Source organism: Podarcis erhardii (genome assembly GCF_964252035.2).
Source record: "Podarcis erhardii genome assembly, chromosome: 3".
Taxonomy (NCBI): domain Eukaryota; kingdom Metazoa; phylum Chordata; class Lepidosauria; order Squamata; family Lacertidae; genus Podarcis; species Podarcis erhardii.
The window spans coordinates 84107269-84132563 of NC_138507.1; the positions used below are offsets into that span (position 1 = coordinate 84107269).

Sequence of the window (25295 nt, forward strand, 5' to 3'; positions counted from 1 at the left end):
ATTTCTTGTAAAGGAAAAATAGGAGGAACAAAATGCATTTTTTAGAAGAAACTAGAGATTTTCTTAAAAGCCAAAGGAATGACTTATAGGCTTTAAATTTACCTACTGCAAATAAGAAAACAACCTATTCCTAGACCTCTGGTATGCAGTCTGGGCTTTTGGTCCAGAGCACTTAAGAAAATATAGGCAAAGTGGTATTGAAATAAGAATGCCAAGTTCTTCCAGACTTTGTTGGTTCAGGCATGTGTCAGAAATAGCCTCATAGTTGCTACTTGCAAGCTGACATTGGACTGAAGTTACACCTATTTTTACATCAGAAGGGCTAGATTCCTTTTCACGTACTTTATCCGTGTTGATCATGGGCTGAAATCAGGGATACAGTGTTCTTTGGTTAGCTATGTTTGCATTTCTCTGCATTCCAGAGTGATGAATTTGGATTAAGAAACGAGAGTGTGTAAAATATGTGCCCATTTACTCCCCGAGTAAATAGTAGCTACAATGTTTGAATGCTTTACAAATCAAAAGGCACCAACAGTTGCTCTGACATTCAGCAAACTCTTCGGTCCAGATATGATAATACATTTTTCATTTGTGTGAGTACTCCCGTCTCTCCCAGTTGTGTACTTGTGCAAGCAACTGTACCATATGAGCCAGGAATATGTGACACACTTGGCTATTGCAACTACTGTAGTCTTGGAGATTGGAAAAAGTCTGCGTCTCTCCAACCGCAGAAATTACTGTACTGAGTACCCAGCTCACATGTTAAGAATTGCTCGTGCGAGGATGAAATTAGGTAATTGCAACCTGATTTGCAACTCTTTCTGCAGAGCCATTCTTCCTTAACTGTGTTTTCTCTCACTAGACTTCTTCTGCATCTGCACTAGCAAGGAATTGTACATGGTTGATTAAAACAGACTGATATGTAGATTCAGGAGGAACATATGCAGCCAAGGTGACATATGGCCTTCTGTTTAACCAAAACATTTGCATCAAATACTATTGTATCATAGACCCAAGGTGCCCTTTCACATCAGAAAATGAAAACTATGACAAAAAGCAAAAAGATACAACCGCAACATTATCCACACAGTAAAATTGTAGCTACCATCTTAATTTTGGAAAAATCTATTTACTCAGAATCAAATTCCAGTGATTTCAATGACTGTAATGTTTTCAGATAAGAATGCGTAAGGTTTAAATTCCAGTTTAAGTTTTGGTAACTGAAATTTAATTTCTAAAAAAAGATGGGACACAATGCATATGTTCATAAAAGCAAATGAATGAAAGGAAAAAAGATGAACACGTCACTCAGTGAAGTCAGACACTCTCCAGCTGAGAGTTTGGTGGATGAAGGATCCATTTCAAATTCTGTAGCAATGTTAAGCATGTTGCCAATGTTACATGTCCATTTGCTATTAGACAACGTCTTCCCATCGAGTGTTGTGATCAAATGTTGCAGGGTTAACTCGTTGGTGTGGAGGGCACAAACCAAGCAGTTCAGTTTATGACCAAACTTGACCTCTGGAGGCTAAATGGCCAAAATACTGGGAGATATTAGAACAAGATCGAGATATATTGAAATTGCAGAGTTTTGAGAAACTGAAAGATAAGGTCAAAACAAAACAAATTCCTTCCAGTAGCACCTTAAAGACCAACTAAGTCAGTTCTTGGTATGAGCTTTCGTGTGCATGCACACTTCTTCAGATACGAAGTGTGCATGAAGAATCTTCGTATCTGAAGAAGTGTGCATGCACACGAAAGCTCATACCAAGAACTGACTTAGTTGGTCTTTAAGGTGCTACTGGAAGGAATTTGTTTTGTTTTGACTATGGCAGACCAACACGGCTACCTATCTGTAACTGAAAGATAAGGTGCGAGACTGGTTACATTATTACCAAATAAGAGAGGCCTTCAATCTGGATTAAAAAATAGGCTTCCAGGTGGAAAAATCAAAATTAGAAATAGAATTGTTAGAACCCAAAACCAAGAACTTGTCAAGAATGTATAACTTGCTGTTGAAATGGAATACTCAGGATGAAACGGTCAAATCAGCTATGATTAAATGGGCACAGGACATTGGTTATAACATTATGTTTTCTGACTGGGAAAAGTTGTGGACCACCGATATGAAGTTTACGGCATGTAATGCCTTAAGAGAAAATATTATGAAAATGATATATAGGTGGTACATGACCCCAGTCAAGCTTGCAAAAATTTACCATTTGCCGGATAATAAATGTTGGAAATGTAAAGAAACTGAGGGAACATTCTTTCACCTTTGGTGGACTTGCCCAAAGGTTAAGGCTTTTTGGGAAATGATATATAATGAACTAAAAAAGGTATTTAAATATACCTTCCCTAAGAAACCAGAGGCCTTCCTTTTGGGCATTGTCGGCCAATTGGTGCCAAAGAAAGATAGAACACTCTTTATGTATGTAACAACCGCAGCAAGAATACTCATCGCTAAGCATTGGAAGACACAAGATTTGCCCACCTTGGAAGAATGGCAGATGCAAGTGATCGACTACATGGAGTTGGCAGAAATGACTGGCAGAATCTGAGACCGGGGAGAAGAATCGGTGGAAGAGGACTGGAAGAAGTTCAAATAATACCTACAAAAACATTGCAAAATGTTTGAATGTTAAAATGATGTTGGATACAAAAATAATATGGCATTAGGAAATTGGTAAAAAGAAATACGCAAAAATGATGTGGAAAAGAAGGGGTAAGACCAGAGCATTATTATGTTGTGATTAAATAAATGATATAAGGGATTAAGTTATAATGAACATGTGAAATAGTGTTTAAAAGAGAAGGAAAGTAAATGCATAATAGGTTGAAGTATACAACATGGAACAAGATTGGAAAGAGGATAGGAAATTGCTAAAATTGACTGTGTAAAGGAGAACACAGAAAAGGGAGATGTGAGGAAGTCAGGAAAGAGGGCTCTAGAGATAGTAAATGCAAGTAATAATCTTTTTTCTTTTTTTTTCTATTTCTCTTTTGTTATGTTGTGTCGTTTTTGACTCTGTTTGTTTTTCTTTTTTGTTGATTGTTGTTATTGGTGTATCTTCTTTGACTTTGTTTTATTATGAAAAACCTCAATAAATATTTTTAAAAAAAACAAAACAAAACAAAAAACAAACTTGACCTCTACCCAGTGCATGGTACCACCCTCCCAGCCAGTGTTAACATTTATAGAATCACCACCAATGACCTGCTGGCTCTTATCAATTCCCTTCTTCATGAAATCTACCAGATCATTAGCAATAACCTCAGCTGGTTTTTTTCCCTCTTTGAGCCTTTCTCTGAAGTGAAATGGGTAGAGATATCTTCCACCTGGCTTACTGCGCACAGAATATTGCTGGGTAACTGCTGATCTGAATTGTTTGCTTTCAGCATAGCTTTACTTGTCACAGCCGTCAAAGAAGATGCAGTCAATTTCACCCCTCTGACAAAGAAAATCAAATTCCTGATCCAGGCATTTCATAACTGTTTCTTGGGCCCTTTTGATTTTATTGTGATCAACTACAAGTCTCTCGTCTTCTTCAGTGATCAAGCCAACATCCATAACAGCAGCTGTGGCTTGCAGACCAACATCATATCTGAAGTTCTACATCAGACATAGGCAATCTCGGCCCTCCAGATGTTTTGGGACTACAACTCCCATCATCCTAGCTAACAGGACCAGTGGTCAAGGATGATGGGAATTGTAGTCTGGAGGGCCGAGTTTGCCTATGCCTGTTCTACATGGCATCATTATGTATTTCTAATGTGTCTGATGTTTATCACACACCTTCCTGAAAGATGCTTTGGTGATCGTAAGGGTTGCGCCAAAATGCCTCTGCTCTGGCGCGACTTTTACAATTGTCAGGCAGCTTCCTGGAAGGTGCTTTGGTGATAAGGTTCGCGCCAAAGCAACTCTAGGAGGCTGTGTCTTCCGTGGGAAGCAGCAGCGACTCAGGAGGAGGAAGTGGCAAAGGTGAGGGGGTAATGAGCGAGCGGGGGGGGGCAGGCAAGGGGGAGCATGGTGCATACTGGCACCTATTTTTCTTCCAAAAAACCCCCACTGGGTACAAACATGCTCTGACAGAAATCCAATAGACCCCAAAATAATTCATCAACCTCTGCATATTTTTATCAGACTATCTGACAGACAATTCTAAGCTGGGTTCATTATGCTTGCAATGTTCTTTACTGTATCCTTCAGTTACATGTATGGTGTTATCGTGTTTCCTCATCCTTGATATGTACATACTCTAGCATGTAGAAAACTGGAAAAAAACACCACTAGATTCTTTTAAAGAACATCTTATATTCAGAAAATGGGATGCGGGTGGCGCTGTGGGTTAAATCATAGAGCCTAGGACTTGACGATCAGAAGGTCGGCCCCGTGACGGGGTGAGCTCCCGTTGCTTGGTCCCTGCTCCTGCCAACCTAGCAGTTCAAAAGCACATCAAAGTGCAAGTAGATAAATAGGTACTGCTCCGGTGGGAAGGTAAACGGCATTTCCGTGTGCTGCTCTGGTTCACCAGAAGCAGCTTAGTCATGCTGGCCACATGACCCGGAAGCTGTACGCCAGCTCCCTCGGCCAATAAAGCGAGATGAGCACCGCAACCCCAGAGTCGGCCATGACTGGACCTAATGTCAGGGGTCCTTTACCCTTTACCTTTATTTTCAGAAAATGCACGAAAATGTTAATTGTGCCTGGTGTGTGTGTGTGTGTGTGTGTGTGTGTGTGTGTGTGTGTGTGTGAAGAATCTTAAATCAACCCATATAATTTGGTTATCTGGTTTGTTACTTTATATGAGAAATAGGATAGAAAAAAGTCAAGAATATTAGAAATCATTCTGAAAAAAACCAGTTTCTTTTAACAGTTGCTGGCTATGCAGCTGAGCTTCAGACTTACAGAAAATAACGTGCATTTATGAAAGATGGTTGGAGTTAGGGTCGGCTTATTTAGTCTAGACAGTATTTCTCTTGCCAAATGCCACTTTGCTCAGTTCTGCCTATCACAATTGTTTAATAAAGGCAGTCCAAGACTATTGTGTATCAAGAGAACTTCCTTGGGCTCTAGAAAGAATGATATTTGGGTTTATAACAATGTAGTACTTTAATGATTTTAAATTAGTGACAAGGACATAGTCATAAGTTCACACAAGTTTCCCGTGAGATAGAGGCTGCATGTGGTATGTAAGCCCTCCTGGCCTACTAAGTGTGTCCGTTCCACAGTTGGGCCCACATGTTGGACAAATTATTTGTTGATTAATTTATGTGCAGCCTTTAATTAGCAACAATAGCAGTTCATAGTATGATGTTTTAACTTTTTAAAAAATGTTTTTAATGATATTGATGTATTTGCTGCCATGGGCTTCCTTTGAGAGGAAGTATGAGATTTAAATTGAATACATAATTTTTAAAAATTATCTGTCTATCTGTCTTGTCTGTCTGCTACATCAATGAAGCAGTAAGATATCAGACTTGGTCACTCACAAAATGGACATTCCCTGTATATAGCAAATGTAATAACATACAGAAAATAATATTTTCTCTCTTCTTGTTTCTTCAAACAGAATGATGCCCCTTTCATCCCAGACTTTGATGATGAATGTACATCATGGCCAAAAACAGGAATATGTTATCAAGCCCAAGTACTCCACAACAAAGAAAGTGATTTCAGGAGAACAGTCTACAGAGAGTTCATTGCCTTTAAGGATAAACCAGGATCAACTTGCCTCACCTTTTCAGTGTGAGTATGAATGAAATGGAACAAACTTTGATGGTGATCTTGATGTATTGAAATAAATGGAGGGATCTATCAAAAGGACAGGTTGTAATAATGAGTGACTAGATAAATGTACATCTGAAGGCAGCCCATCTGAACTTTTGAGATTTGGTGTAAGATTTGATCTTCCTGACTCCCTTCTTTCAAATAAGATTACCTGCAACCAATCCTTAACAGTATTTAGCTAGCTACTTGATTGCACTGAGATCGCATGAACCTCAGAACAAATCTCTGTTGAGGACATGCACTTAGAGACACCCAAAATAGCTATCAGAAAACTTGACTGCAGCTGCTAAACTTCCTCTTTTAAATTTAAAGTATGACCATATTGGACTTTCTCCTTACACATTTGTTTTATGTTGTAAACCCCACCCTAAGATCTACGGGTATAGGGTGGCATACAAATTTAATTAATATTAATATTGTAGAGCAAGAAAAAGTGCTGCCGAAATGATTGAGGTGCTGGAATACTTTCCTTTTAAAGCCATTTTAAAGCAGTGGGGCTTTGAAGTTTAGAAATATTGGGGGGGGGGAATCTTAAGTGTGGGATGTGATAGAAGTAAATAAAGAGATTCCCCCCACCATTCGCTTTATAACAATAATAACAACAACATTTTATTTTATTTATATCCCACCCATCTGACTGGGTTGCCACAGCCACTCTGGGAGGCTTCCAGCATATATAAAAACATAATAAAATATTCCTCTTCTCCCAGGCCATTGGCAGATTAAACTATCTATGACCTTTTAAACTTGGAGGGGAGGGTATTATTTTATTTGTTAGGCATTTTTGGGTTTTTACACTGTAAATGGTCTTGTGATCCTTGGATGAAGGGCAGTAATGAAACTGAATAGATAGATAGATAGACAGATAGATAGAGAGATAGATAGTGTTTCTTAGGTATTCAGACATATTAAATTAAAATATTTGCTATTTAACTGTTCTTTAGCGGTCCAATGCCGGCAATCAATAAAGGAATAAAATGAATATATGCCATAATAGTCTGTTGGAAACTGTAGTTGAATTGGAAGCTGTTGTTAAATTTGATGCCAGAATTTGATTTTTATATATAGTGGAAATCACTAGTTTGCAATTAGTTCAACATCAGTTTTATATTGTGGGTTGTGGTTTCTGTACATTAAACATTAAGATGCAAGAGATGATAGATTCATGTGTTGCCTGCAGTGGCCTTCTATGTTAAAAGTAATTACTATGGACATTTACCAATAGCAAAATGCTGTTCTTACTGGCATTAGTAAAATATATTTTCTTGCTATATTAGCTACCACATAATTATATGAAGAGGGATAGGCTAGATAGAATTAGTGTTCTGTGGTGAATTGAACTTTGTTTTACAAAACAGCATTTTCTTTCATAGACAAGGGCAGAAAGGAGTGGAAAGTCTCCTTCCTTGGTATTAGAAAATACAATGTAGATAAGAGTAATTGCCCCCCCCCCGGTTAATTACTCTTATTTACTTTGTATTTCCTAACACCTAATAATAATAATACCTAATTTTGTTTTGAACATATGACACTCCTGGGGCAGATTCTTGTGGATGTGCTTTCAGTAAAGATTCATCTGTTTGGCCAAATGGGACATTGATCCACCATGATTAGTCTTCCCTTAGCCAGCCCCCACCTTCCTTTCTTCTTACTTACAGGCTGTCCAGCAAATGTCACTGGCTGTCAGCTTTCTCCTCCTTAATCTCAGTGTTGTCCTTGTAGAAGTCATCAGGGAGGAGGATGGGGACAAACCTAGAACTAGTTGGCTCTGCCTACTGTTGATCTCCCACCTACAGTTGGTCTCCCAGTCGTCTCCTCTCCAAGCCCCATGGGAGAAATTGCAGAATCAGAAAGGACATGAGCTATATTTACCATATAAAAATGATGCACATAGTAGGGATCTCATGAGTTTGTTCACAGCTCTTCCAGGCAACATCAGGTTGCGGGTAGTGGTGAAAATAGCTGGATCAGGTTCAGACAGTTCAGTAATAACAGAAAATATTTCTGCAGAATAGAAGGCTTGTTTTTTATACAGGTTGATATATGAACACAAGCACCTGCTTCTACTATGCTCATTTTCCTGAAATCCCAAAGTGTTTCGCATACCTGATCTCAGAAATCCTTATAGCCACCAGTTCTTATGGCCTCATTATAAGGTAGTTTATTGTTATTCTCATTTTTCAAAACATAAGGCTGATGATAGTATTAGCTGAGGTCATGCTTGAACTAGAGGCTTTCTACTGAAATCTGTCTGGCATTGGCTACATTCATTCAGTTTGATTTAAACCAATCTGTCTTAATAAGCTCTGGAGCCAAGTGAGGATTAACAATTAAGATCCACCCTCTATTGTGTGGGCAGGTAACCCCTCCCCTTACCTGGCCTGGTTTCCCTGGCAACACTTCCCCCAGGTGGGATTGGACAACTCGCTGGGGTAGGCGGGGACCTCCAGGTATCCCACCTGAGGGAAGGCAAAGCCTATGCTGATGGGGCCACTCCAGATCCAGGGCTGCACGCGACCACGCAAAAGGCGCCCCCCGTTTTAAGTGGGGAGCGGTCATTGTCAGAGTTTAAGTTTCGTTACTCAGTTCCAGTAAATCATTTATATGTATGAGAAGTTTGAGTCAAAATATAGGCCCTGGCACTAGAATTCCAAGTTGATAATTTGGTAACACTACCCCAGAGCATGTCTGCCAAGAACATGAAGGCTTGTGGGCCTTCCACTAAATGACCTAAGATTACTACCTCTCCAGGGTGTATGGGGTGTTGGGGGAGTAATACCTCTGGTGGGGGACAAGTTGTGCTCCTTCTGGGTTGTTTGTCCACCTTTGGTCCCCACCCCGCACTCTGCTCTCAACTGTGGCTGCTAGAAGCTGTCAGCATATGACAGTGGCCATACCCCAGGAACGGCTTCAGCTACTCAGTTAAACCAGGTGACAGTAGCCAATGTGTCTCATACCCTAAGTAAGTTAGGGACTTGCCCTGCATGAGAAGACAGGCTCTGGTGGATGGAGTGTACAAGACCAATAGAGGGACCAATGGTTAAGAAGGCGGTTTTTGCACATGCTGTAGAGGGAAGAGAGGGGCTGATAGGACTTGTCAACCTGGGAAGGTAACCCATCTAGGAAAGGAAAACTATGATCCTAAAAGTCTGTTGCCTTGTGTGACATCTTCGGGTGAAGAAAAGGTGAAGGAGTAAACCCTACACAAATCTGGAGTGGAATACCTCAGATGGTTGAATGGTGCCTTGTACGCCTCCTTCTGGCAACTCCTGCAGGCAAACTGGTGCCAAACATATTGGTCTGTTTTCCTTTGGATCACATCAGTGAGGTCAAGAGAGGAGTTTTGTTGTCTGGGCAGCCCAGGACCCCAGGGAGGTTACTTCGGTGCTGCTAACACAGCGGTTTGACCTCACCCCCATAGGCACACTCCATTGTCTCTCAAGACAGATGGATGCCAACAACTGCCTCTCTGTTTTCCTGAATCAGTTTTCTTTTTAAGGATTTCAGGGATAGATCAGTACAATTTAAACAGCCTTTTCCCATAGATGGAGAGAAAGGCGAAAGCTTCTTTCCATCAGAAGAACTTTTAAGGCACAGCTTTGACCCTTTACCCTGGGGATTGATTGTCGGAGCCTCACAAGCAATTATTAGAGGAAACAACAGGTGAAATGAGAAAGTGCAGAGCTTGTACAATAGAGGGTAAATATAGACCAAGATGAGAGCACATATTGAAAGATGTGCTTAAAAATAAATATGGAACAGCTGTCTGAATTATTGGGCATTGTTGATGTTATGCACTGAAAATAAGTCATAGGCTCCACAGAGGAAAAATAAAATATGTGATCATCTAATTCAGGACCATAAAGTAGTTGACAACTTTTAGCCCAGAATTCTTGTGAGCTCATCTTTCCATCTCTAAAAACATTCTTAATACAAGATTGCCGAAGCACTGGAAAATGTACAGTTCACATTATCTATTCAGGAATAAGTTTCTTGTCTTTCTAGTGTGTTTTAGTCAGTCACCATTTTTTTTCTATGCATCAAAACCGGAGGTTTTAAAAGATACATTGTTGAGTCAATACAAAGCACATAACTGTAAATGTTGTGTACTAAATTTTTATATTACAATGGAATTGAAACACTGATGCTCAAAATATCAACCAATTATATATTTTTTTATCTTTTAAAAAGTTCCATGTTTCATAGAAAACTTGCCCATTAAAATTTTATTTAAAAAGTGGAACACATTGATTTATAAGGCTCCCAAGCATATAGTATGGCTTGAAATAAGAGAATATGGAATCATTTGATTAAGGTTTGGCCTTAACTGTAGAAATTTTGCCTGTGAAAATATAGTACTTTCTTATTTGGGGAAAGATTGCATTTTACAATTTCTGTCCTTGTTAGAGACTGTTTTGGGGCCAGCTCGTAATTTAAATGAGCTACATTTCCCCAAATTCTTGTCAAAAGACAGCTGTATTTTGGTTTGCATTTTGTTTCTGAAAGTGCAAATTAGATAATTTTGTATTTAAATGCAAATATAATTTCTCTCTGATCCCTAGTAAAGAGCATTTCCTCTTTATCAAAAACTCATTATACAAATTGTAATGTGTTCAAAAGGCAGTTAAAAGTGTGTATGTGGTACCTGCAGTGACCATAGATGGAGAGGGTGCTTTTAGCACTTGTAATTCATGAGGACCAAGAAAGGACAGGGGTAAACAGAGAAGGATGGAACTCCTCTTTCGTTCTTGTGGAACGGAAAGCAAACATCACTGTGTGTATTTGCAAGAACGCTTTGGAAGAGAAGTCTAGAATGGAGTCTCTTTCCTGGAGCTAAGCAATTTTAGCCCCACAGTTTCCTTTGCCTTCAAGTTATTAGTTTCTATCTGATGGAGAAGAGATTCTGAAGGGCACAGAGGGGTCTCTGACATTTGCCACGAGCACACAAATGAAGTTGTACTGCATGATACTACGAAGCATGACTAAGAAATCTTGGGTTCTGGGTTGTGAAGTGCCATTCCCAAAGAGGCCACTCCACACACTAGAAGGCAGCATTTCTCAGAGCCATGCATTGTAATGTCACACAGTACAATTCCATTTATTTATGTAACTCTGTATAACTCCTTTTTCCCCATTGCTGAGCTTTTGGTGTGTGGCCAAAAACTGGCTCTTTTAGGAAAAGCCTTTGGGCTGATTTAGAGTGGCTTAAAGAATATTTATTTTTTTGCTGCTGTAACTGTTTTGTTTTTATTATTACTTTTTTTCTTTTTGTTAATTTAAAACCGTATAATCATGTTATAGTCAGCAGCTTTGACAGTGTTACAGAAAGGAATACAGAAGTATTTTAATCTAATAATAAGCAAATGAACAAACTTGCTCTAAGAGGGGTTAAATTAGTTCTCTGGAAACCTACAGCTGAGGTGTTAATGGTTTTTTAAAAAAAATACTTTGCAAGTTAGACAGGTCAGGGCAAAATCTAGTACTTCTATTAATTTACCTTCATAGTACATGATTCTTTCTCTCTTGTTCACTCTGGTTAGGTTCAGCAATTGCCCTAAAGTTGGTTGCCAAGAAACAATAACAGCATTGCTCATTGCTAACTCTCAGGCATGTTTCACGTTGTTTTAAGCATATAAAATGGCCACAGTCCAAAAAGGGGTGTAACGGGTGCAGGAATCATACAGGAAGAAGCTTAACATTAATGAGATGTCAGAAGAAAGATGATTCACTTAAAAACAAATAAAACAGCCTCTGTCTGTTCATGAGATGTAGACATGAAGGATAGGCATAAATAAATTAATAACTGATTGTGATCACTGACTCAGACTAAAATGCTGTATCCATAAAGTACTCTGAGGCATGGATTATAAATGTATTCTGCAACAAGCACCTTAGCGTTTGCACACATACGTAGAGGAGTTGAGTTCATAAGCTCCACTACAATGTGTGGGAGATTAGGGCAAACCAATTTCTTCAAACTGAAATGTGTGGGTTTCTTCATAATCTGCCTATGAGCCAGATATTTTAACTGGGACATCCAACAAACAACAGATTATTACTTTGTGCTTTTGCAATCAGTCTAGTCAACCTTACTGCCCTTAACCTGACCTGCAAGGTCTCTTGACACACCTAAACCAATACGTTGTTCCAATACCCTTGTTGATACTTTGCTTGTATCAACTGAGTTTATTTTATCCAAGCCTTTCTGAGTTTACTGTTAGGTCCATCTTTGTCTCTTGAGCCTCAAGGAAGCAAGCAGAACATTTTGAGGTTGCTACACAAACTGTGAGCCCTCCTGATAAAAGTTTCCAAGCTCAATTCAAAGTGCTGGCTTTAACCTTTAGAGCCCTACATGGCTGGGGACCAAATACCTGTTGGATCACCTTCTTCCACATCAGTCCATCCATCCATTGTGACCAGGTGCTAGTAAACAGGGGTGGCTGTGAGTCAATTAGCAGCCATCAGTTCTACACAGCTGCTCTTAATTTCTTGGAGTTCATGACAAGGAGCTCAGGAACATTTCGTCTTGGTCAGACCTCACCTGGAGTTTTGTGTCCAGCTGGGCACCACAGTTTAAGAAGGATATTGACAAACTGGAATATGTACAGAGGAGGGTTACCAATATAAGGGTCTGCAAACCACAACTTTATTTTATTTTTGTTTGTATGTTGCTTTAATCTTCACCCTTCATCTGAGAACCGCAGGGCGGTTTACTGTATGAAAACACACAAAAATTGGTTCAGGGTGTTGGATGTGTTTAGCCTGAAGAAGAAGAAGAGTTTGGATTTGATATCCCACCTTTTACTCCCTTTTAAGGAGTCTCAAAGCGGCTAACGTTCTCCTTTCCCTTCCTCCCCCACAACAAACACTCTGTGAGGTGAGTGGGGCTGAGAGACTTCAAAGAAGTGCGACTGGCCCAAGGTCACCCAGCAGCTGCATGTGGAGGAGCGGAGACGCGAACCCGGTCCCCCAGATTACGAGACTACCGCTCTTAACCACTACACCACACTGGCTCTGGAGAAGAGAAGACTGAGAGGTGATGCAGTAGGCATCTTCAGATAGTTAAAGGGCTGCCACATGGAAGATGGAACAAGCTTGTTTTCTGCTGCAACAGAGAGTAGGACCTGAAGCAGTGGATGAAAATCGCAACACAAGAGATCCTGACCACACATTAAGAAGAACTTTCTGACAGTAAGTTCTGTCAGTCAAGGATTCTTTAGTTGTGATTCCCGGATGACACTTTGGGTTCCTTCTAACTATACAATTCTATGAGTGTCATCTGAAGCCTTTCTCCAGGTACCTTTGCAACCCCGCCCAGATTAAAGCAACTGGGGCCCCAGGGCTAGGAAACCTGGGGAGGCCCAAACTTAATTGCATCTGATCATGAGAAGCAAAACCTTGTTCTCTTCTGTAGCTACTCAGCGAATGTAGAACATTTCTGAAATTTTAGCATTGATAAAAAGATTGTTAATGAAGACATTCACATAGAACATTCCTAGGGAAATAATAGTTATGTTACAACATTACACTATCTACAAAGTCAGAACAGTTTCTTTCGAGCTCATTTGGATGCAAGCTTACCAATTATAACATTAAAATGAGTAAGTTGCAGTTTATCGTTTTCTGTGCAGAGAATGCATTGATAAGACAACCAGTCTTGGCACATTGTTGACTGTACATCATTCTTTATCCTTTTTAGTCTAGAAATTGATCTTTCGCTAGTACAGTTTGCAACCCTTAAACACAGGAACAATCTGAAAATTGTTTCCACATTTGGAAAAGCTGTCCAAATTTTCTCCTGGAATATTATTTCATACATACCTTGGTGGCTTAAATTTTATTTTTCAGGGTGAGCTTCTTTGACATACAGGTGGACATACTGGCATTATTAAGGGATGCAAGGTGGACATACTGGCATTATTAAGGGATGCAAGTGACACTGTGGTCTAAACCACTAAGCCTCTTCGGCTTGCTGATCGTAAGGTCAGTTGTTTGAATCCATGCAACGGGCTGAGCTCCAGTTGTTCTGTCCTAACTTCTGCCAGCCTAGCAGTTTCAAAGCATACCAGTGCAAGTAGATAAATAGGTACCACTGTGGTGGGAAGGGACATTTCTGTGTGCTCTGGCACTTGTCATGCTGTCCCATTGCACCAGAAGCGGTTTAGTCACGCTGGCCACATGACCCAGAAAGCTGTCTGTGGACAAACGCTGGCTCCCTCAGCCTGAAAACTGAGATGAGCGCCACACCCCATAGTCAGCTTTTAATAATAATAATAATAATAATAATAATAATAATAATAATAATTTTATTACTTATACTGGTTTCCCCAGCCACTCTGCGTGGCTCCCAACAGAATATTAAAAATACAATAAAACATCAAACATTAAAAACTTCCCTAAACAGGGCTGCCTTCAGGGCTGCCTTTGACTGGCTTTAACTGTCCAGGGTTCCTTTACCTATTAAGCTATTCAGTTAAGATTAACAAACCTTGTTCTGTCTATGCAAAACAGACACAGCTCATCATTTAGTCTGACTGGGATTTTTCAAAAAATAATACACTTTATACCTTTGATATCAAGTATAGTGGGTTATCCTTATTTTTGCATTGCTATAAGGACTTGAGATGAACTGCTGGTTAGGGAGCTATTCCTTTGTCTGTGTGGTTGATATATATATATATATATATATATATATATATGCAGGTTTTGGTGTCCTCGGGTGTCTTCCCGTGTAAAGATGAGCGCCACACCCCATAGTCAGCTTTTAATAATAATAATAATAATAATAATAATAATAATAATAATAATAATTTTATTACTTATACTGGTTTCCCCAGCCACTCTGCGTGGCTCCCAACAGAATATTAAAAATACAATAAAACATCAAACATTAAAAACTTCCCTAAACAGTGTATAGCCTTTACACGGGAAGACACCCGAGGACACCAAAACCTGCATTCCTGTACCCGTGAAAATCTACGAAAGCATATATATATATATATATATATATATATATGCAGGTTTTGGTGTCCTCGGGTGTCTTCCCGTGTAAAAGTTGGGGTGTCTAGGCGACGTTTCGACGAGGTCTCACTCGTCATCTTCAGGCTGGTGCTTTCGGCTTCTTGTTACTGGAACAGAGCAGGATCTCAGTGTTTGAGTTCCTATAAATACTGTAGAGGGGGTGTGGTGTATAGCCTCCAATGTTCTGGGCAGAGAGGAAGTTCCCAGGCTAGTGTGCCTTTTCTTCTTTTGTTCCTTAATTACTTGAGAGATATCTTGAGTGATTTCTTGAGTGATATCCTGAGTACCACTTAGGTGGGTCATTAGGTGTGGATTAGTTGTTAAAGTCTTTGTGTCTTGACCTCTTGAACTTTGTGAAGAGTTTTCCTGAGAAGATGGCTGTACTGTACTTAGTTGTGCTCTGGCTTGGCTTCGTGTATAGGGGCGAGCTGTGGTTTTGTGGCTTGTGTCAGCCAGATCTGTGTAGGGATTGCAGGGGGGTGCAGCATCCGGAGGTGCCACCATGGATTGGCTACTGGATGGTGTAGCCAATCCATGGTGGCACCTCCGGATGCTGCACCCCCCTGCAATCCCTACACAGATCTGGCTGACACAAGCCACAAAACCACAGCTCGCCCCTATACACGAAGCCAAGCCAGAGCACAACTAAGTACAGTACAGCCATCTTCTCAGGAAAACTCTTCACAAAGTTCAAGAGGTCAAGACACAAAGACTTTAACAACTAATCCACACCTAATGACCCACCTAAGTGGTACTCAGGATATCACTCAAGAAATCACTCAAGATATCTCTCAAGTAATTAAGGAACAAAAGAAGAAAAGGCACACTAGCCTGGGAACTTCCTCTCTGCCCAGAACATTGGAGGCTATACACCACACCCCCTCTACAGTATTTATAGGAACTCAAACACTGAGATCCTGCTCTGTTCCAGTAACAAGAAGCCGAAAGCACCAGCCTGAAGATGACGAGTGAGACCTCGTCGAAACGTCGCCTAGACACCCCAACTTTTACACGGGAAGACACCCGAGGACACCAAAACCTGCATTCCTGTACCCGTGAAAATCTACGAAAGCATATATATATATATATATATATATATATAAAACCATTATGTACTGAAGACCCCTGCTGGTCCCTAACCCATCCATCCATCCATGCCACAAATGGGAGCCAAACTGGAACTGGCTGACACCATGCAATCATTCACAATTTCTCTTTTGAAATGTAAGAGGAAAGGTTGAAACAAGGAGTGTGAAGGGAACGTATTGCTGATATGCAGCTTTATAGAGACCACTGTGCAGGATCTTTAAACAATATTTAGCTAAAGCCAATCAAGGACTAGCTTGTCAGTTGACTATACAGTATATGGCTCTAACTGAAAAATCACTAGAGGAAATAATGTTTTTTAAAAAAATATAGTATGTAGAAATATTGTGAAAAATTCATTGTATGATTGAAAAAGGTTGCTGTTAAACAAACAAAAAAAAAGGTTATATTTTATGGTGGTATTTATTAAATATCAACTTTCCTTTGTACAGCTTTAAAGAAAAAACTCTGAGAAGAGTTAATCAGGATGGGATGATAAAAGAACTGGGACAGGCCTACTTTAGGAAATAAGCAATTTCCTCTTGATTGTGTTTTGTCAGCAGTTTAAAAGGTATAGGAGATAACCAAAGAGCTTGAAAAGCTTTTAGTGTTTCTAAAACTGTATGTTTTTTTCTATACATGTATGTGTGTGTAAGTCTGGGATGGTTTTTTCAGCTGTTCTGTGCAACAGGATTGGAACATAAATACCACAACATGAGAGATGAGTCCTAGGTGCATGTAAACCTTATATCCTAATGATGTGTATGGAATGAAAATATTGCTTCATTTCTAATGAAAATGTATTTAATATATTTACCGTATTTTTCGCCCTATAGTGTGCACCGGCCCATAGGGCGCATCTACTTTTCAGGGGGGGGGGGAAATCAAGGGAAAAAATATGTTTCCCCCGCCCCCGCAGCTCTGGGAGCAGCAGACAGGCTGCAAACAGCCTGTGCGCTACTCCAAGACCTTCTCCCTGCTTTTGCGGGAGGTGGCGGAATTCCCCCACCTCCCGCAAAAGCCCACAGGAGGGAGAAGGGACTGACTCGGCCAGTCAGTCCCTTCTCCCTCCTTGGGGAAAAGCCCCCAAGAGCGGCGCACTCTTTAAAGGCTGCGCGGCTCCTGTGGGCTTTTCGACCCAGCTTGTGGGGCTGGCGGTGGGGGAAAGCAGCGTTTCCCCCACCGCCAGCCTCAAAGCCGGGTCGAAGAGCAGCGCTAAGGCGTTGCGCGCCTTCCTGCTGGCCCCCAAGCTTGTGGGGCTGGCGGTGGGGGGAAGTGCTGCTTTCCCCCACCGCCAGCCTCAAAGAGCAGACTCTCCTGGCTTCAGCGAAAGCAACGCGAAGCCTCCGGAGCGCAGGCTTCGGAGGCTTCGCGTTGCTATCGCTGAAGCCAAGGAGCCTGCATTCGCCCCATTGGACGCACACACATTTCCCCTTCATTTTTGGAGGGGAAAAAGTGTGTCCTATAGGGCGAAAAATATGGTAATGCCATGTGGATCAATGAGTTCTTTCTCCACTCTGTAAATATGTGTGTCATCTTTAAATGGAGCATGAGAACATAATCAGTGCCTGTTTTTTATATAGTCTTTCTACTCTCCAAAACCCAACCCCCACCCCACCCCAATTTTACAAGAGACTGGAAAGGTGCAGTTTCTCTAGGACAACAGCCTTCCAGTGACTTCATTAGTAAAGCAGCCCCAAACTTCTGTGTCCACATGGTCCTCCTCCAAATAGAATGAGATGCACGTGGACAGCTGAGTGTGTTCATAGCTAGAAATCTTGCACCATATAGTTACTCTTGAAGGCATATATGTAAATTCTGAAAAGAATGGTAAAACCCAAACAATTAGTAGAAAATGTAAATCAACAGTTGTTCACATTAATAAAGACAACTAAAACATGTATAAAATCTTCCTGGAATCGGATTAGCATTATAAGTAAAATGATCTACAAAGCTAGCTTATAGAATTCCTTTACCTTATATAACCCTATCTAGGTATGGCAAAAACAGCTGTCATGGCCATCTGGTCACAAGCCCTGCCAAATGCCCATTCCTCTGCTTGCTCTTTCTATTACAGCATAACAGACTGCAATTCAGTTTGTCACAGCAAGCCTTGTGTAGGATCACATTTAATTCATGATGTTGCTGTTGAATTGCCAGACCTTCAGGGTGGAGACTAATGGACTTTGGTGTGTGCCGTTGAATTATATTGGGTGCATTGCCAGTACAAAGCATTAACCCCCCGCCCTCCATACTGTAACAGATACTTCCTGTGATGAAAATCCTATTTAATCCATGACTTGGGACTTAAGTTTCTGTTCTGTGAATGGAGGGAATAGCTTTCCATTCAACAAATGAGAGTTCTATAAGCGAAAGTGGTACAAAACTGTCCTCCTTCCATCAGTGAAGCAAAAACATAGAATGTAAGCCCCCGGTGTGGCAGGAGACAGTGGCAAGTGTGGCAGGAAGAGTCAAGGACAATCAAAGAAACATTTCAGTGTAGTGTAGTGTAGTGTAGTGTAGTGTAGTGTAGTGTAGTGTAGTGTAGAATAATAATAATAATAATAATAATAATAATAATAATAATAATAATAATTTATTGTTATTTGCAGAATATGGATAGATATATTTTCAAAATGAGAGCAAGAGCATCAAGTGATACTGAGGACAATCCTAGTTGTGTTTTCCAGTGCATCTCTTTTCGGTTAAAAAATTTGATGTGATGTTGGCAATTTTTTATTCTGAAAGAGTGGCCCAGAGAAAACAGTTTTGAAAACCACTGATCTCAACCCATGGATTTACTATTAGGTCTCATCCAAGTGATTATGTCTTGGTTTCAGTTCCCTATTTGTAAAAATGGAATGAGGGATTTAGTCATGAGAGAAAAATTAAAAATGATATATGAATGAGAAAAAAGAAATAATGTGGCCAAAATATTGTGAAATTTTAGAACAAGATGGTGAAAAGTTTAAACTTAAGAGTTATGATAAGCTGAAGCATAAAGTTCGAGATTGGTTACATTATCATCAGATAAATGAAGTATTTAAGCTAGACAGGAAGGTAGGATTCCAGAAGGAGAGGTCGAAGTTAGAAACAGAACTGTTAGAACCCAATACTAAGAATTTGTCTAGAATGTATAACTTGTTGCTGAAATGGAACACTCAGGATGAAACGGTGAAATCAGCTATGATTAAATGGGCACAAGATATTGGTCATGATATTATGTTTGCTGACTGGGAACAGTTATGGACCACCGGTATTAAATTTACGGCATGTAGTGCCTTGAAATAAAACATAATGAAAATGATCTATAGGTGGTACATGACCCCAGTCAAGCTTGCAAAGATCTACCACTTGCCCAATAACAATTGTTGGAAATGCAATGAGTCTGAAGGAACCTTCTATCACCTTTGGTGGACCTGCCCAAAGATCAAGGCCTACTGGGAAATGATCTATAATGAAATTAAGAAAGTCCTTAAGTGGACATTTGTAAAGAAACCGGAGGCTTTCCTCTTGGGCATGGTCGGCCAATTGGTACCAAAGAAGGATAGAATATTCTTTATGTATGCAACAACAGCAGCAAGAATTCTTTTGGCAAAGTATTGGAAGATGCAAGAACTACCCACTCTGGAAGAATGGCAGATGAAGGTGACCGAATTTATGGGACTGGCAGAGATGACCGGCAGAATCCGAGACCAGAGGAAGGAGGCAGTGGAGGAGGATTGGAAAAAATGTAAAGTATATCTTAAGAACTGTTGTAAAATTTTGAACTGTTAAGATGTCAAGGGGTAAGAAACAGAGAATTACAGCTGTAATCGTTTAAGTTGAGAAAATCCAAAAAAGTTAAATGAAAAAATTGACTGAAGGGTTGCTAAAAAATTGCAAAACAAGGATGCAGTGAAGGGGAGGTATGGGGAAGTCACATTTTATTTATTTCTCTGTGTTTTTCTTTTTTTTTCTTGTTTTCTGTCTTATGTTTTGGAAATTAATAAAAATTATCTTAAAAAAAAAGAGAAAAAAGAAATAATGTTCCCATAATTCAATGAATGTTTATTTATTAGATTTGTATACTGCCATTTGTCTTTGGATCCCAGGGCAGTTCACAACACAGGTGACTTTTATATTGTCAAGGCCATTTTTGTGTAATTTGAGATTAGATTACTACCGTATATATGTGAATCTAATGCGCCATCAAATCTAATGTGCACCTCAGTTTTCAAAACCTTGAAGCCCAAAAAGTATTTGCTATGTCAGCGATGTTTTTCATGCTTGTAATCAAATCTAATGCATACCCTAATTTTCATGACATAATTTGGCCAAAAAAGATGTGCATTACATTTGAGGAAACACGGTAGTACTTAGAGAAATACGGAATGGTGGCTAATGCTTATCTATCCACTCTTAATTTATCTTTGCTATATGGCTACTTTCATAAAACAGTATCCTAAGGAGCCCATCTCAGTAGTGGTCCCAGTCCTGTGGAACGCCATCCCATCAGATGTCAAGGAGATAAACAACTATATGACTTTTAGAAGACATACAAAGGCAGCGCTGTATAGGGAAGTTTTCCGTGTTTGATGTCACCTTGTGTTGGAAGCCACCCAGAGTGGCTGGGGCAACTTGGTCAGATGGGCTGGGTACTACTACTACAACAACATTAAGCTTACTGAGGTTGCAGTTTATGATTATTTTGTACATGGGTATGGATATTTGGGTGAAACATACAAGTAGAGAATCATATACAAAGAGCGTATATGTGTAAGTTTGTGATTCGCTTTAACTTACCCAGGAGTAAAGTGCAATTAAGGATTAAATCCACCTTTCCATTTACTGCAAATGGAAATTTCTACACATGTTTGTCCTTCATTCTAATGTGCCAAATGTGCACTTTGTATTTGGGTAACAGAAGCTCCAAGAATTGGTGGGTACTTAGCTGAAATAGAAACTAGTAGTGTTGAGCTACAGTCGGGATTTGTCTTTCCCTCTTACATGTTCAGGTTTAGAGTTGGCATTGCATATGTGCGCAGAGGTATAAATGGACAAGCCCTACTTGTACTGACTTTTTTAAAGACATGGTGCATCTTTAGCAGCCCATTCTTGTTCCACATAGAGGCACAAAAGTCCATCCTGAGTTGCCGTGGAGAACCACAGGATAGTTCTTGCACGTTGGCTTTGCAGACCCTTGTCTTCTCTTCTGGTCTGCAGTTTTGAATGATCCTCTGATCTGCTTGTTATACAGTTCCCAAAAATAGTCCATGAAACTTCGGCTTCTTTTCACTAAATGATCATTTTCAAATGTGGATGTCCATTACGACTAGGAATGCTGGAGAAATTAAATCATTCTGTATTAGGAATTGAACCAACCTAATTCACTGGAACCAGAGATCTGTTCAAGATAATTGGAGATATGAAAGGAACATTTCGTACAAAGATTACCATAATAAAGGACAGAAATGGTAAGGACCTAGCAGAAGCAGAAGACATCAAGAAGAGGTGGCAAGAATACACAGATGAATTATACCAGAAATATATGGATGGCTCGTACACCCCAGGTAGTGTGGTTGCTGACCTTGAGCCAGACATCCTGGAGAGTGAAGTCAAATGGGCCTTAGAAAGCACTGCAAATAACAAGGCCAGTGGAAGTGATGGTATTCCAGCTGAACTATTTAAAATTTTAAAAGATGATGGTGTTAAGGTGCTACACTCAATATGCCAGCAACTTTGGAAAACTCAGCAGTGGCCAGAGGATTGGAGAAGATCAGTCTACATCCCAGTCCCAAAGAAGGGCAGTGCCAAAGAATGCTCCAACTACCGCACAATTGCACTCATTTCACATGCTAGCAAGGTTATGCTTAAAATTCTACAAGACAGGCTTAAGCAGTATGTGGACCGAGAACTCCCAGAAGTGCAAGCTGGATTTCGAAAGGGCAGAGGAACCAGAGGAACAAATTGCAAACATGCGCTGGATTATGGAGAAAGCTAGAGAGTTCCAGAAAGACATCTACTTCTGCTTCATTGACTATGCAAAAGCCTTTGACTGTGTCGACCACAGCAAACTATGGCAAGTTCTTAAAGAAATGGGAGTGCCTGATCACCTCATCTGTCTCCTGAGAAATCTCTATGTGGGACAAGAATGTACAGTTAGAACTGAATATGGAACAACTGATTGGTTCAACATTGGGAAAGGAGTACGATAAGGCTGTATATTGTCTCCCTGCTTATTTAACTTATATGCAGAATTCATCATGCGAAAGGCTGGGCTGGATGAATCCCTAGCCGGAATTAAGATTGCCGGAAGAAATATCAACAACCTCAGATATGCAGATGACACAACCTTGATGGCAGAAAGTGAGGAGGAATTAAAGAACCTTTTAATGAGGGTGAAAGAGGAGAGCGCAAAATATGGTCTGAAGCTCAACATCAAAAAAACGAAGATCATGGCCACTGGTCCCATCACCTCCTGGCAAATAGAAGGGGAAGAAATGGAGGCAGTGAGATATTTTACTTGCTTGGGCTCCATGATCACTGCAGATGGTGACAGCAGCCACAAAATTAAAAGACGCCTGCTTCTTGGGAGGAAGGCGATGGCAAACCTAGACAGCGTCTTAAAAAGCAGAGACATCACCTTGCCAACAAAGGTCCGTATAGTAAAAGCTATGGTTTTCCCAGTAGTGATGTATGGAAGTGAGAGCTGGACCATAAAGAAGGCTGATCGCTGAAGAATTGATGCTTTTGAATTATGATGCTGGAGGAGACTCTTGAGAGTCCCATGGACTGCAAGAAGAACAAACTTATCCATTCTTAAGGAAATCAGCCCTGAGTGCTCACTGGAAGGACAGATCGTGAAGCTGAGACTCCAATACTTTGGCCACCTCATGAGAAGAGAAGACTCCCTGGAAAAGACCCTGATGTTGGGAAAGATGGAGGGCACAAGGAGAAGGGGACGACAGAGGACGAGATGGTTGGATAGTGTTCTCGAAGCTACCAGCATGAGTTTGACTAAACTGCAGGAGGCAGTGGAAGACAGAAGTGCCTGGCGTGCTCTGGTCCATGGGGTCACGAAGAGTCGGACACGACTAAACGACTAAACAACAACAACAATTCACTGGTCTAAAAATTTGCATGCATTTCGGAATGCAGCTATGGGTTGGATTACATATTTTGCTGAAATGGCAATGTAGTTTCTGTAAAATTCCATAAAATATGTGAAAGTAAGTGTTTGGTATTTAACAGAAAAATCATACAAAAGTATGTAGAAGAAATGCATTGAAAGCATGCAAAAAAAATGTCTTTTAGGGGAAGAAAGTACAGCATTTGTACAATTCAAATGTGAATTTTTCATGCATTTTTTAAAATGCAAAAAACAGAATGGAATGGATCTATGATTCATGCATGCTCATGCATGTGAACTGACATGGAATGGAAATAGGTTGTTCTGTCCCAAACAATGCATGGGATTTTATTCTACTTCAGTTGCCTGCCCTGGGCTCTTATATGAGGAAGAGCGATATAAAAATCAAATTATAATATTAATTCACATTCTTACAACCAGAAACTCATGAGATGTCTGACACAGACAGACAATGAGTGATACACGCAATTCCTGCAACTCCCCTTATGTGCTCTGCAGATGTATAAAGAAAATGGGTTCTTGGAAGAACGCATTTCCTGGATACAGCCAGTCTCCAAATAAAGTCCTATGTGATGCAACCTTCCAAAGCAATCCTATACAAATCAACTCAGAAAAAGCTTTGTTAAGTTTATTGGGGCTTGCTACCAAGTAAGGCACCTAAATAACTTACTGAGTTCCCAGTCATATATTCCAGCAATCCTTTGCTATATTATCAAATTGTACTGAAAGTGCATTGTTTGTTGTTTTGTCTGCATCATGACTCAAGAGTCACCACTCAGTTGCATCAATATTGCCAGATTCCAATTTAAACCATGCTGTGGCACTGAAGAACTGCAGCTGGGATTTCTCTAACACACGAGATTTTCCAGGTTGGGCCAGCTTGATAGTGGTTACTTAGCTAAGCATGTTGTTTTAATTAGATCACTTCCTAAATGGAAAAAAAAATGATTGCAAAAGGCATGTTAAAATAGAGGATAGAAATTGTTACGGTTTTTCTAGGAAAAGATTTTTTTTTCTGTGAAGACATTTCCAAATAAAATATTGAAAATCTGCTTGGTGTTTTAGAATTGACTTAGATGTTTGAAATCTGGCCGCCTTAGCAGTTCACAAGCAACTTTATGCCTGTTTATTGGGAAAGGTGTAGAGCTAGTTCCTAGAAAATGCAGTTTGCCAGTAGAAAAGCTAAGATTTGCCTTTAAGTGAGCTATGAATGGTGAAGTTAGAATGAGTGAAATTCATTGTTTTCCCTTTTCATCTCTGCTATGCCTACTGTTAAGAATTATTCAGAGCACAAGTGTTCCAAATATGAGGCAGGCTTCCTTAGAAGGCTGTGAGCAGTGCCAGGGAAGACATTTAACTCATCTGTGAGCCTTCTCACTGTCTTCTTGCAACCAGTAAACAGAACTGCAACTCATTCTAGTCTACCTCTGTTGGTGAAGTACAAGTGGCTCTTCATACTATGTAAAATGGCGCTGGTACTAGAAAGCGGACCTGCCAAAGCCTAAGTAATAAATTAGCAGTGCAGACTGCACCTCCTGTATTGGTCCCACAGTGTATCTGTATGAATAGGAGGAGACTGCTCCATGTGTCGTTGTGCTGAATGAACACATTAAATCTCCTCAGATAATGAGTAGCTAGTTGTATTTGGAGGAGAGGGGGAGTTCACGGTTTCAATATTGGCAGAGAGAAGCTTTCTGTAAGTAGGTCTGAAAGTTGCTTGTTTACAGTAAGCTGGAGCATTTGCTCTGCATCTGGCGGGCAACAGTTTAATGCCAGTGTCTGGAGATGAATCACCTGGCACTGTTTTCTTTACTTTCAATTAATCTTATTACAAGCCAAAAACAATTTGAAATGATATTATTTTTATGTTAGGAAACATTCTCCTCCTCCCCCCCCCCAAGCATTACCCATAATAATTTCCCAGAGGGCATTCATACACTGGATGGGCCAACCAACCAGTGTTCAAATTGCACACATTGTTGTGGCAGGAACGTTTTGGAAAACGTTTAGAAAGAATGTTGGCTTGGATAATTTTTTGCAACTAGTTATTATTAATATGGTTTCTTAATGAAGGAATGAAGTTGCAGTAAGACAAGGTGGGGGAGATGCACATGATTTTGTATATCTGAAGCATGCTTTTTTAAAAAGTAAGAAAATAAGAGATATAAATGTTTGTTGCTTAACCAAACGTATATACAACCATTCGTAAAATCTGGGGTTTTAAAAAAGAGAGAAAATCTGGGGTTTGGTAAATCCTCCCATCTT

General features: G+C 40.1%; 1 protein-coding gene across 10 annotated transcripts in view; it reads left to right on the plus strand.

Annotated features, from left to right (window-relative positions):
- LTBP1 (latent transforming growth factor beta binding protein 1) overlaps positions 1–25295 on the plus strand; it is a 193433-nt gene that overhangs the window by 31006 nt on the left and 137132 nt on the right. For all 10 annotated transcript variants that reach the window (XM_081856552.1, XM_081856557.1, XM_081856558.1 and 7 more), the window contains exon 4: positions 5574–5749. In XM_081856552.1, the coding sequence (XP_081712678.1) occupies positions 5574–5749 (176 nt within the window). The remainder of the gene's footprint in view (positions 1–5573; positions 5750–25295) is intronic.